General features: G+C 36.5%; 3 protein-coding genes across 4 annotated transcripts; 2 read left to right on the top strand and 1 right to left on the bottom strand.

Moving 5' to 3' along the window:
• Positions 1-1,467: 1,467 nt before the first annotated feature.
• On the top strand, positions 1,468-6,558 carry pdzd3b (PDZ domain containing 3b). 2 transcript variants are annotated; one of them, XM_043238300.1, is made up of 10 exons: positions 1,468-1,678; positions 1,954-2,018; positions 2,480-2,691; positions 2,817-3,018; positions 3,147-3,283; positions 3,860-4,064; positions 4,153-4,349; positions 4,991-5,215; positions 5,685-5,909; positions 6,052-6,558. In XM_043238300.1, exons 1-10 carry the CDS (start codon positions 1,665-1,667, stop codon positions 6,124-6,126), a joined length of 1,557 nt encoding a protein of 518 aa, XP_043094235.1. In that variant the 5' UTR covers positions 1,468-1,664; the 3' UTR covers positions 6,127-6,558. The 2 variants fall into 2 exon arrangements, with proteins under 2 accessions (XP_043094235.1, XP_043094236.1); XM_043238301.1 differs by having other exon boundaries at positions 1,471-1,678; positions 2,467-2,691.
• A 344-nt stretch (positions 6,559-6,902) lies between these two features.
• On the top strand, positions 6,903-8,954 carry atp5l (ATP synthase, H+ transporting, mitochondrial F0 complex, subunit g). The gene is made up of 3 exons (XM_043240863.1): positions 6,903-7,063; positions 7,448-7,608; positions 8,753-8,954. The coding sequence occupies exons 1-3, from the start codon at positions 7,012-7,014 to the stop codon at positions 8,849-8,851; spliced, it is 312 nt and encodes a 103-aa protein (XP_043096798.1). The 5' UTR covers positions 6,903-7,011; the 3' UTR covers positions 8,852-8,954.
• A 168-nt stretch (positions 8,955-9,122) lies between these two features.
• Positions 9,123-10,412, bottom strand: ift22 (intraflagellar transport 22 homolog (Chlamydomonas)). The gene is made up of 5 exons (XM_043240862.1): positions 10,132-10,412; positions 9,972-10,054; positions 9,803-9,892; positions 9,517-9,719; positions 9,123-9,356 (listed from the first exon to the last, which is right to left on the bottom strand). Exons 1-5 carry the CDS (start codon positions 10,159-10,161, stop codon positions 9,208-9,210), a joined length of 555 nt encoding a protein of 184 aa, XP_043096797.1. The 5' UTR covers positions 10,162-10,412; the 3' UTR covers positions 9,123-9,207.
• Between the last annotated feature and the right edge of the window lie 1,326 nt (positions 10,413-11,738).

The following is an 11,738-nucleotide window of genomic DNA, read 5'->3' as shown; positions in this document are numbered from 1 at the left end:
CTGCACATATTTCTAATACTCTTATGCATATTGCAATTTTGGTTAAATTGAAGAATTGAATATTACACTTCTTTCATAAAGTGTGTTGTTATGAATCAAAATCTGAACAGATAAAACTTTAAAGGGAATATTATGGTATCATAAGTGTTATCTAAATGTTTGGTACTGCTGCCATTGATATTACAGTACCATCAGGACCTCTGTATTAGAATGGTCTCAGAATGTCCTTGAGCCTGTGTTAGATTACATTGGATGCATTATTCTTCTAATTATCCTGATCACACTCTCTCAGAAAAGATAAAAAACTTTAATCCTAGCTGAGCCTTTCTTTTCTTGGCACATTTGCATTTGTTGGGTTAGCACTGTGCCCTTCAAAGAGGAGACATATTGACAGCTCTGGGTGAGTCTTTTCTCCTACCCACCTTCCATCTTCCTTCCCCTCATAAGACTCCAAATCTTCTATGTCTTATATTACTTACGTAAAAAAAAATCACTGTTTTTAAGCAGTTGTGTACATCAGTGAATGGTCCATGCAGTAAGGTTTTGTTAGAGATTTGTTGTGTTCACTGCTGATGTGAAAGTTATAGACAGAATGACTGTGTGTGGGTTTTACTCCCGGGGGTCAAGAACAAAAAGCCCCTCTTTGTGAGCACCGATTAAGTGGAGCAAGACAAAGAACACATGAGAAAAGTAACCAGCTGGCTCCCTTTTTTTTGCTCTACCTCACTGTAGGCCTGCTATGCTTTACACTGCCTTTTTCATCTATTTGTTTTATTTTAAAATGTACACTGCATACTAATGCTCACTGTTAAATAATGTCAGACCTACATTTTTACAATGAATGATTTAAGTAGTATTTATGCAAAAGCGTAGTATGTGAATTTTTATATTATATTATATTATATTATATTATATTATATTATATTATATTATATTATATTATATTATTTAAAAATATATATTTAAATTTTTATTTTTAATTTTTGAGTGGAAAATGTTTTGATTATTAGGTTAACAGTAAATCATGGTCACTCCATGGATGGTTGAGTGTTTGTGTGAACTCAAGGCCATGAGCTCTGTTCATTTATCGAGGACAAAATACAGTCAGTCTCTAAGGTATGAGTTCTACTTATTTATTACTTTTCTAGTTTTTAAAATTGACTTAAGAACTAAGTAATGTGGTGGTGACATGATTCATCTTGCCATTCTTGACATGTGCTGTACCTTAATACAAAGCTGTGATTGTCAACAATAAAAAAATCCCTAGTTGATTGGCAATAAATAGCAGCCTTGGTATTGCCAACAAGGCAAACATCCAAAGCATATTTAACTAAGATGTTTAATCAAAGCTTATCAAGCGAAGGCAAACACTATTTAAACTTTTTGGCTAACAAACATCACATGTTCTCACAATGGATGACCAATCTAAAGTATAAAGGGAAGTCAGAGCAGATGAGCTATAGCCGCATTTTGTGAGTCAAGACCTGTTTGTGAAATCCCGAGGATAAATGTAATCTTTAAAGCAAAATGACTGATCCTGACTCAGAACTAGGAATCTGTGTTTTTATCCAGGATTTTAAGGTGTGTTTGGCCTCGCCGTGAGATCGTCAACATTTCATGTTCCTCTGTCTCTTATTACTTTAGCTGCAGTGCTATGGGACGCCATGGAGCTGACAGAGTAAGTAATGTTTTTATGACTTGTGTCCCTTCACATCCACACGGACTGTAGCTTTTGACTTTGTGCTTTCTGCTTTGATAAGCGTGCACATGGACGGACACACCTCACCTTATGGCTTCATCTGAGTGTACTATCTAAAAAACTGTCAGTGAAGTACCTGTGTGGAGGGATTATTGACTTGTTTATGGTAGTGCACTGGATCTTATTGGCTGTTGTGTACAGAACTTATCAGAAGGCATAAACTAAATCCTTAACCTGTTCTTATGTTCACTAAGGAGGTTTGTCTTCAATCCCAAGCAGGGAATAGACAATCCAGCCATGGTGACTGCAGATGATACAGGTTGGTGTGTTTTTTGTTCTAAATAGTGTTAGCTGCTACATCTCATAGCTGCTTTACTCATACCACAAAGTTTTATACTATACTAGGTTTTGCCAATCTTGATTTCTCGAAATCCTGGTGGTTTGTATGAGAACTGCAGGGGGTTTGTGAGTGGATGGAAATGCTAATAACTCATTTAATCACAAAAAAAGCAAGAAATCAAATACATACATCATAAAAATAAAAATGTATTTACATGTCATGTGACCATTAACCAACATCAAAGAATCACAAACATGCAAACATGTTATTAAATTATTGAAATACCAACTTGGTAAATAGATCAAAGGCATTTGGCTTACAAAAATGTTTGGGAATCTCTATCTTATAGGGTAGTATTATTATATTATCAGAGTAACAAATAATTCATAGTAAACCATAAAGTGTACAGTTTGTCATTTAACTCTAGTCTTGGCTGACAGAGGTTGTGTCAAAGCCCTCGCCACGTGTGTGTGTGCTGAAGAAGGAAGAAGGAGAAACCTTTGGCTTTCGCCTTCGTGTGGAAAGAGGGCAGCAGGGTCACATAATTAGACAACTGAATTCACTGGGAGTGGCAGAGAGAAGTGGGCTCAAGGATGGGGACCGCCTGCTCGAAGTCAATGAGATGTTTGTTGACAATGTGGAACACATGGAGGTGAGAGTTCATGACATTTATTATGCAACTGCAATATGTTTTTTTTTACTGTGCAATGTATAACGTCTATTTCTTGTGTCAGGCGTTAAAACTGTGCGTTTTATTATGTTTATTTTTGCTCCCAGGTGGCACACAGGATTCAGGTGAGTGGATCACACTTATGCTTCCTTGTCTTAGATGAAAAGGCCTATCAGCAGGCTGTATCTGAGGGTCGTGACCTTAGAGAGCTGGCTAAAGCTAGCCGTGGTGAAGGATGGAGGTCTCCTCGTCTCTGCCACATCACGAGAGATGCACCTGGCCTGGGCCTCAACATACAGCCGGTGGAAGGTAAGATATACAGTGTTCTTATACTGTATATACACATTGTTTTCGACACCAGCTCTTACTGTAATGTCATTTTTGAAGAAGTGAGGTTAGAGGTAATGTGTGCAAGTTCTGGTTTGTCTGTGATGCAGGCGAGAAAGGTAAATTCACGGTGGGCCCAGTGAAAGGAGGTGCTGCAGAGAGAGCAGGAGTGAAGAAAGGAGACCGGCTGATATGGATAGATGGTGCCATGGTCTCAGAACTCACACACTCTGCCATCAGCAGAATGGTAAACATGGACTTGCTTTAGATAAATATAAAAAATATTATGCTAAATGTATGGTAAAAACAACAGCCGTAGATGCCAGAATATTGTGACAATGCTTCAGATATTACAAGATGGCATATCGTTAAATAAACATACTTCATCAAGTGATATCAATATACAATTGTATAATCTATTTGCCAACAAAATATAGCAAATCTCCTTTTTTATTTTATAATGTACTAATAACCACATTAAAAATACAAATGATAATACAGAAAATCACTTGATGAATCAGAGTTCATTGCATGGAGTCATTTATACTCATTTATAGATTTTTGCACAGGATCATACACACAACAACAAAACAACATCAGGGTAATAAGCAAAACTAAAATTCAATAATCATTAACTAAGATTAATAAATAATCATCATGTGTTGTGAGTTCTGGGAATGTCCTTTTACTGCATTTTACATTATTTTACAGTAAAATTACATTTACTGTTTTCCACTTACAACTAATTAACAGTCTGCTGTGTCCAACTAGCATCTTTTACGGTGTTGTGGTGTACCTTCATCTCAAGCGATGCTATGTCCAGGTGAAGAAGTGCAACAATCACATGACAATGCTGGTGATAGACAGTGACAGTGAGAAGAGTTATGCCCGGAGGAAAATGCCTATTCTCCCAGCCATGGCTGATGCAGAGAACATGCCATATCGGCCTCGCAGACTGCATCTGGTGCTGGGGCCAGAAGGATACGGGTTCCTGCTCAGGCAGGAGAAGACTGGAACGGGACGCAGTGGTGAGAGGCAGACACATTCTTCAGCATAATCTGTTGTATAGTCGCAAAAATGAATTGCAAACTTTATATTTATTTTTGGTTCATAAAGTCCACATGGTGAGAGAGGTGGATAAGGGCAGCTCTGCTGAACTGGGAAGTGTTAAAGAAGGTGAGATGCTTCTTGAAGTGAACGGAGAGTCCACAGAGTCACTGAGTCATAATCAAGTTGTCAGCAAAATCAGAGAGAGCGGACAGCAGGTCACTCTCACGACTATGCCACCTCAGGGCAAAGACTTCTACACTAAGGTGAATATGGAGATGACTCTTCAGTTAAGGGCACTTCTTAAAATGTATTTCTCAAATGGCAAGACAAAATAGTCACTGCAATAAAGACCTGATTGTGGACTTGATCAATCAGTGGGAATATTAATACAGTGCGAGGATATGGATATGTGGTATTTTCTGCTATCATTCAATGCAACTTCAAAAAGAAAGAAATTCTCAGATTCCAAACTCTAAATTTGTTAATGTCACGATATGTACAGTAGATATGTGCATACAGACGTGGTACTTATTCGTGTTACTTACTCATTTCCATAATAACCAATCATTTTATTTTATTTGATAAACTTAACTGTTTAGGTAACCTGTATAGGTGACAGTCTGTTATAGGAAAACTCAAATTGTATACAACTAAATACTTAATGAAAATATTTTTGTGTTTAAAAATGATTAAAAATCCTTATGATTTGAACTTATGATACTATTTATTAAAATTAGATAAATGTAATTAAATGTATTAAAAATGTATCAAATAAAATTACTAAAATCATAAAACCTATCCTTTTTACTTCCTCTAACTGACAAATTGAATCAAAAGGTATAATTTATCAGCAAATTTTCATCTTCTATTTGTCTGTTAAAAGTCATAAATGATTTATCCTCAGTTGGGTCTCTCTCCCTTGCTGTTCTGTGTGGATGTTACATCTGGTAAACCTGAGGAGCAAAAGGAAACCCCAGTGAGGCCGAAGCCTACAGTGCCCCCTATTGAGCTTCAAGAGGATGCGCAGATCAATCCTAATGTTAGACGCTGTATTCTGGAGAGGGGCTCTGCCGGTTTTGGCTTCCACTTGGGCTGCGTCCAACAGAAACCTGGCACTTTTATCAACCAGGTACAATGAAGCCCATTCACTGCCAAATGAATGTCTTTAGACGATACTGACTGAGGTTAGGGCTGAGCAGAAATGTTCCAGATTCATTGTTGGGAATTCTTCACAGAAAATCATCCCTAGGCCACATAGTAAACTGTATATAACCAATAATTAATGTTGTAATCTGTTATAGAACACTATTCATAATGCTTTGATCCCACGGATTCACAGAAAAGGCTTAAGCCTAGTCCTAAAATAAGTCTTAGATATAATCTTGCACTGACTGATCTTAAAATATCTTAGTGCCATTGTTTTGTCTCAAGATGCACACCAGTATTTGTTTTTCTAAGTATGTTTATAAAAACTTAAATATCCTGAAAAGTAGCCTAAGCACTGTCTGTAAAATCAGTCCTATAAGTAAAATAGACATAATTTAATGTAAATATGAATATCAAAACTTTCTTTTGACATTGTATATTTACATTTTTAGGTTGCAGCAGGAGGCCCAGGAGAGATGTCAGGAATTCTTCAGGGTGATGTTGTGGTGGAAGTGAATGGACAGAATGTGGAGAAAGAGTCTGTGGAGGATGTGATCTTGCATGTGAAGAGAGGAGGAGACACTCTTTCTTTACTAGTAGTAGATCAGAAAGGTCATGACTGGCTGAAGAAAAATGGAAAGCCAATCACTGTGAACAAACTAGCACCTATATCTGAGGTAGCCTATGCAACAAAATTAATATCCTAGTACTGATTAAATGCATTAAGTGTGATTAAAACAGAAACATAAAAAGTTTTCAAAGCAAAAACATAATTTGTCACATGCGCTTTATTTATATAAGTTCATGAATTTGTTACAGGTGGAGGAAAATGTTTCAAGTCCTTCTGAACCACCAACACTGAAGACCGATGACTTGTCTGATGACAGCTCTTAGTCCTGCTAATTATAACGTGAATGCCCATTAAAACATTACTGATCGTGTCAATCAGTGTTTGGAGAATGATGTTCAAACTGGATTTCAGTGGGTAGCTAATTTCTCTGACCTATACATTTTGCACTTTCTGTATGAAATTGCCTAAACCTTGGGCACAATCCTTTGCACATATTCATAATCATTCTGAGAATACAGTAAATGTTTAAGGTATGTTTCTGGATGTAAAAATACTGTATGCATAGCAGGATGGCATTAACACTGTTAATTTCTGTCTTTCTGAGAAATATGTTTACGTACTTTAAAATGTGTTCACCATGTGTTTTGACCTATAACATTTCAGCACTGTAGCATTTTGATCCTAAATGCATAATTTAAATGCTGTCATATATACAGTATACCCCCTACCAATAAACTAATATTACAAATGAAAAACAATGTGTGGTATCATGAAAATCGCTGTATTTGTGTGTTATTAAAGCTTTAATTAATAAAAAAAAACATTTTCAAGGCAAATAATGTTGCCGTTTATCAAGTATAGAAGTATGAAGTTGTATAACATAATATTATGCAGGCTATATGTTGTACAGTCATTTAGCATTAGCAGTTGCGCTTAGCCGGTTGTGTTACGCCGCCTTTATTTATATTAAAATAACGCGTCACAAATTCATTTAATTTCATTTAATTGTTTTTTTTTTTTTTTAGAAAGAAAATTTATTTTTTTCTACCGTTTTAATATGGTGGCAATATACATGCTATCCTCGAATTTTCCGTCAGGCGTATATTCCGCCTCCTCAATCGAAGGGTCCTTCGCTGGAGGTGACATTCATTGAAGGGCCCCGGTTTGTGGAGAGAAGCGGCGAATAAACCTTCACAGTCACAGAAACTATGGCCCAGGCGGTACAGAAACTTGTGGCTAAAGTGCCAACCTTGGTCGGCGGTAAGAATAATCTCCTTTTACTCAAGCTATAGAAGGTTTATTCCTTCGAAAGGTTTATTCTGAGTTACGTGCTTCTGGTTTCCGCAGCTGTTAGAACAGGCCGCGTAAATGAGCAAACCATGCATTTAATAAATTGAAGAGTTAACGTTACTATACAGACAGTAAGCAGGTCTGCTAATACGCTAACTTGTCGTGCAACTAAATGACCAAACATTGTGTTGGCTAATGTTCTGATGCTTGATTTTGTTTATAGCTGTCACAGTCGCCAATGTCAGCATGTGAAAATATATTCAGCTCAAACATTTACGTTGTACCTATGGTCTCGGCGTTATGAAGTTTCTTTTAGAAATGGTAATGACTAATGTTCGCAACAATGTCTTTTAGCCGCTGTGACCTACTCTAAGCCCCGGTTAGCCACATTCTGGTATTACGCCCGTGTGGAGCTGGTGCCTCCCACCCCTGCCGAGATCCCAAAGGCCATCAGCGGCGTCCAGGATCTCCTCAAGGCCTTCCAGTCTGGACGGCTTGGTCAGACAACAGTGAGGGTTAGTATGGATCCTTTTATTTCCTCTTTTGCCATTTCAAATTGAACTTTGAGATCTGACCATTCTGACACAAAATAATTACCTAAATGCATTACATTGGAAAAAAGTATTGTTTTGACAGAAGTAGACATCTTTCATGACCTATTTCAAATAAATATTTGTCTTAAAGGAACACTACCGTTTTTTGGAAAATAGGCTCATTCTCCAAAAACGTCAAAGTTGAATGTTACCGTTTTTGAATCCTTGATTTAAAAACTTGACTGTTTTGTAGTTTGTGAACTAAGCCAGACATAAAATAAAGAGTATAGTTCCTAATCATATCAGCCTAGAAAATTTAAACGTTTGATTTTATACATCTGGCTTAGTACATGATGTAGCTACAGAAGAGTCAAGTTTTAAATGGGGGGAGGGAAATATTGAAACTCTTTGGTCATTTTTAAACGAGATGCTTCTGAACTAATTTGATTCAGTGATCTATGCTAAGCTGTGGTACAAGTGCTATCAGCTGAATGGATTCAATTATGGTAAAATTTTTAAACTTAACTCTGAAAGAGTTGGAGATTGAACTGTGCACGATGCATATGCTAGTGTTAGGAAAAAAAACTCAATTACATCTCTTCAAGCTGTTCCAAACTTGCATAAATTAGTTGTAGCCATTGAACAAAATCTATCTAAACAACTGACAATAGCCATAGACTTCAATAGCATGGAAAAATACTATGGAAGTGAGTAGCTACCCTCAGTTGTTTGGTTAACAACATTCTTAACAATGTAATCTTGTTCAGCACAAAAAAGAAACTTGTATAGGTTTGAAACAAGTGAAGGGTGAGTAAGAGTATTTTTTGGGGGGGTTGACTGTCCCTTTTACATATGCAACATCCAAATATTTTCTTTTAATCGTTTTAAATAAAACATGGTAGCCAATACACTCACTGCAGTTCAAGCGTAGCACTTACTAATTATATTTATAATATCTTTTAATAAACACAAGCTTGATTAAGCTCTTATCAGCCTGTGTCCGTTCATTCATTCAACTGAAGATGCACTTCACTGTCAATCATTTACATGTAATTTTTGTTTACCAAAGCTGATTTAGTAGTTCCACGAATGTTTGTTTCTCATCACTTTTATTTATTTGCCCCAGGATGCTCTGAGGAACGGACTTGTTGCCACAGAGGTTCTGATGTGGTTCTACATCGGCGAGATCATTGGGAAGAGAGGCCTTATTGGCTATGATGTATAAATGTGGATTGTCCTTTTTGCTTATTCTCTTTGCTGAGTTTTGTCTGTTTTCTTTATCAGATTCTTGGAATCCAGGAACTAAATAAATGAAGAATAATAATAAAGAAACCGCTTTTGTACTTATTTGATTCCAGTGGGTTTTAATGACACGAGGAGAATGTTACAATATTGTTAAATATTAGTCTGATAGATTCATGGATCTACACAAAATAACCAATGTCCTTTAAAGTCTTTCCTTTTTGTGTTAATGACAAAGCATGTGAAAAAATAAATAGTTTTACCAGGTCAAAGTGATTTTTAATGCAATTGTGGAGGGGAGGGGGGTACAAAAGTGGAACGAAAAATTTATATACAAAATTAGGTAATAATTGACATTTCTTCTCGCTCCTGATTTTCTGATAGCATCCTCATAACATTTCCCAAGTATTTGTGAAACTCCTGTCGGACATCTTCAGGTTCTTCCTCGAGGTTTGAGTGAATGAGCGGCAACTTGTTTAACTGTGGGGCTACACAGAGTTAATTAGGTGTAAAAAATTACTAGTCATATGTAACTTTAAGAATTTTTTTTTTAAAGAGGTTATTCAGAAAATACATTTTCAGTTTTAAACCAAACAGCACCTTACAATGATGTGACACAGCTAATGCTGTAGTGAGAGGGTAAGTTACCTAACGATGGACGGGTAGTGTCAGCCCCGCTCCCTGGTTTGTGATGTGCTATGAGCAGACACTGGGCCTCCTGTAGACCCTGTGAGGAGATAAATGTAGAGTACCAGGTCTCTACTTCCTTGAGATGACTGGGCACATCTGGGTTAAACACAATAACTACTCCATTGGAGTCTTTCATCAGAGCTGGCCAGCACGATTCAAACCTATGCACATACAAATAGAAATAGGAATTGTTTTGACAACTTAAATCTAGCTTGGAAAAAGGGTCTACGTTTGGTTAACTTACTTGAAATCGCCCGCACAATCCCATAGTTCCACTTCACATGAAGAATTTTTGTTGCCATTAGATAAATTGTGTGATTCAAACTCAAGTATCCTAAAGACGGTAAAGTGTCATATTTGAATAGATCGAAAACAACATTTATACTTCAAGACTATCTTTAAAATCAACTCACCTTACTCCTTGTGTAGGGCTGTAGTCCGCTCCGATAGTTTCTGTGGTGTCAGACAGAAAATTGGCCAATGCTGTTTTCCCACACTGTCAATATGTAATGTTAAAATCAGTGATCTACGCAAACAAATAAATACACGCATCCATACTATCAAACTATTTACCTCGCTTGGTCCAATTAATAATATTTTCATCTTGAACGCATTTAAGTATAGAAAATTTTGACTAGAGGCTTATTTTTCCTAAGCTAGCTAGCAAGCTAGCTACTAAAACAACAGTTTGGCATTTATATTGTGTATAATAAAAAGAATAAATTGAGGTTTAAAACATTTGCTTAAAGTGTCAAATCAGCACGATCTACCGATACACATCGAAAGACAGCTAGATGAAGCGCGCGGGTATTAGCTCACGGCTAACATAATAAACAACTCGTTTCCAAGGCGATTATGTAGCAGCTAAAACACGGGTAGCAGATTCGCTAATTTATCTTGCGCGCGTTGAAAATTAATTTTTAATAATAAGTGGCAGAAAATGTATTGAATTAATCATTAATTATTACAATCGTTTAATTTTTAGGTTATATAAATAAATAAAAAACGGCAAGACCAAAACTTTGCAAGATAAATAATGTAAGGCCTTTGGACACACTCGTTCACACAAATGAGCAATATTTGTCACAAGATATGTAACCTGTCACAATCTCTTATGGGGGAAACTGCCATTAAAACCGCCTATTATAAACGTTTTAATTTATGAGCATTAATGTAATTAATGAAATGTAAAAAAATATAAAGGCCACAAATGTAAATATCGAACGAAATTCACAGAATCTAATTTAAGCCATTTTGGTTTATAAAACCAGCATATCCTCCTAAATACGATTATAAAAAGTGATTTCTAAAAAGTTGTATTTCCTCTTATAGCCAGACGAGGACGCCATTCATCTGGTAATATCCGCAATGAAAGAAGTAAACCGTCCACATCAGGTTGTCTTTTAAATATGTGTGTACAAAAACATTAAAAGCTGGTTTACTAACTAAACAGGTAAGCTGACACAAACTAAACTGTTAACTTTCCAACTCTGGTTAGCCAGTCTAAAACCTTCCACTTCTTGCCCTCCTTGAACTCCTTTATTGTTTGGCAGTGTGTTGGGTCATTATCTTGCTGCATGATGAAGGATCTCCCAGTAAGTTTGGTTACATCTTTCTTTAAATTGGCAGACAAAATGTTTCTGTTCATCATGTGTTTATTATCAATAAAGATTAATGAGCCCGTCCCAAAAGAAGCCATGCAAGCCAAGCCATGACATTACCTCCACTGTGTTTCACAGAGGAGTTTGAACGTTTGGGATCATGAGCAGATCCTTTGTTTCTCCAAACTTTAGCATTTCCGTCATTTTGGTTCATCTTTGTCTCATCAGTCTTTAAATCTTTGTCCCAGAATTTTTGATGCTCATCTCTGTACTTTTTGGCAAATTTCAATCTGGCTTTTCTGTTCTTGTTAATGAGTGGTTTGCATCTTCTGGTGCAGGCTTTTTACTCTGTATTTATGGGTAAGGTTAGGTTTAGGTGTAGACAATTTTGGTCAAGACTAAATTTATGGCTTGGAAATATTGTTCTAGGTTGTTTGTCAGATCCAGATGTAAATACCTGGAAGTAAACAGTTTCCATTAAAGCCTATACAAGTCCCATTATAACCAGTAAACCAACTTTTGTGATGGTGCCTGTAGGTTTTCTTCAGCAGCTTTAGAAAATCTGTTTTTAGAAATCTG

The sequence above is a fragment of the Puntigrus tetrazona genome, chromosome 5 (genome assembly GCF_018831695.1).
Source record: "Puntigrus tetrazona isolate hp1 chromosome 5, ASM1883169v1, whole genome shotgun sequence".
Taxonomy (NCBI): Eukaryota; Metazoa; Chordata; class Actinopteri; order Cypriniformes; family Cyprinidae; genus Puntigrus; species Puntigrus tetrazona.
The sequence above is the reverse complement of the archived record's forward strand: the minus strand, read 5'-3'. Positions and strand labels throughout refer to the sequence as shown.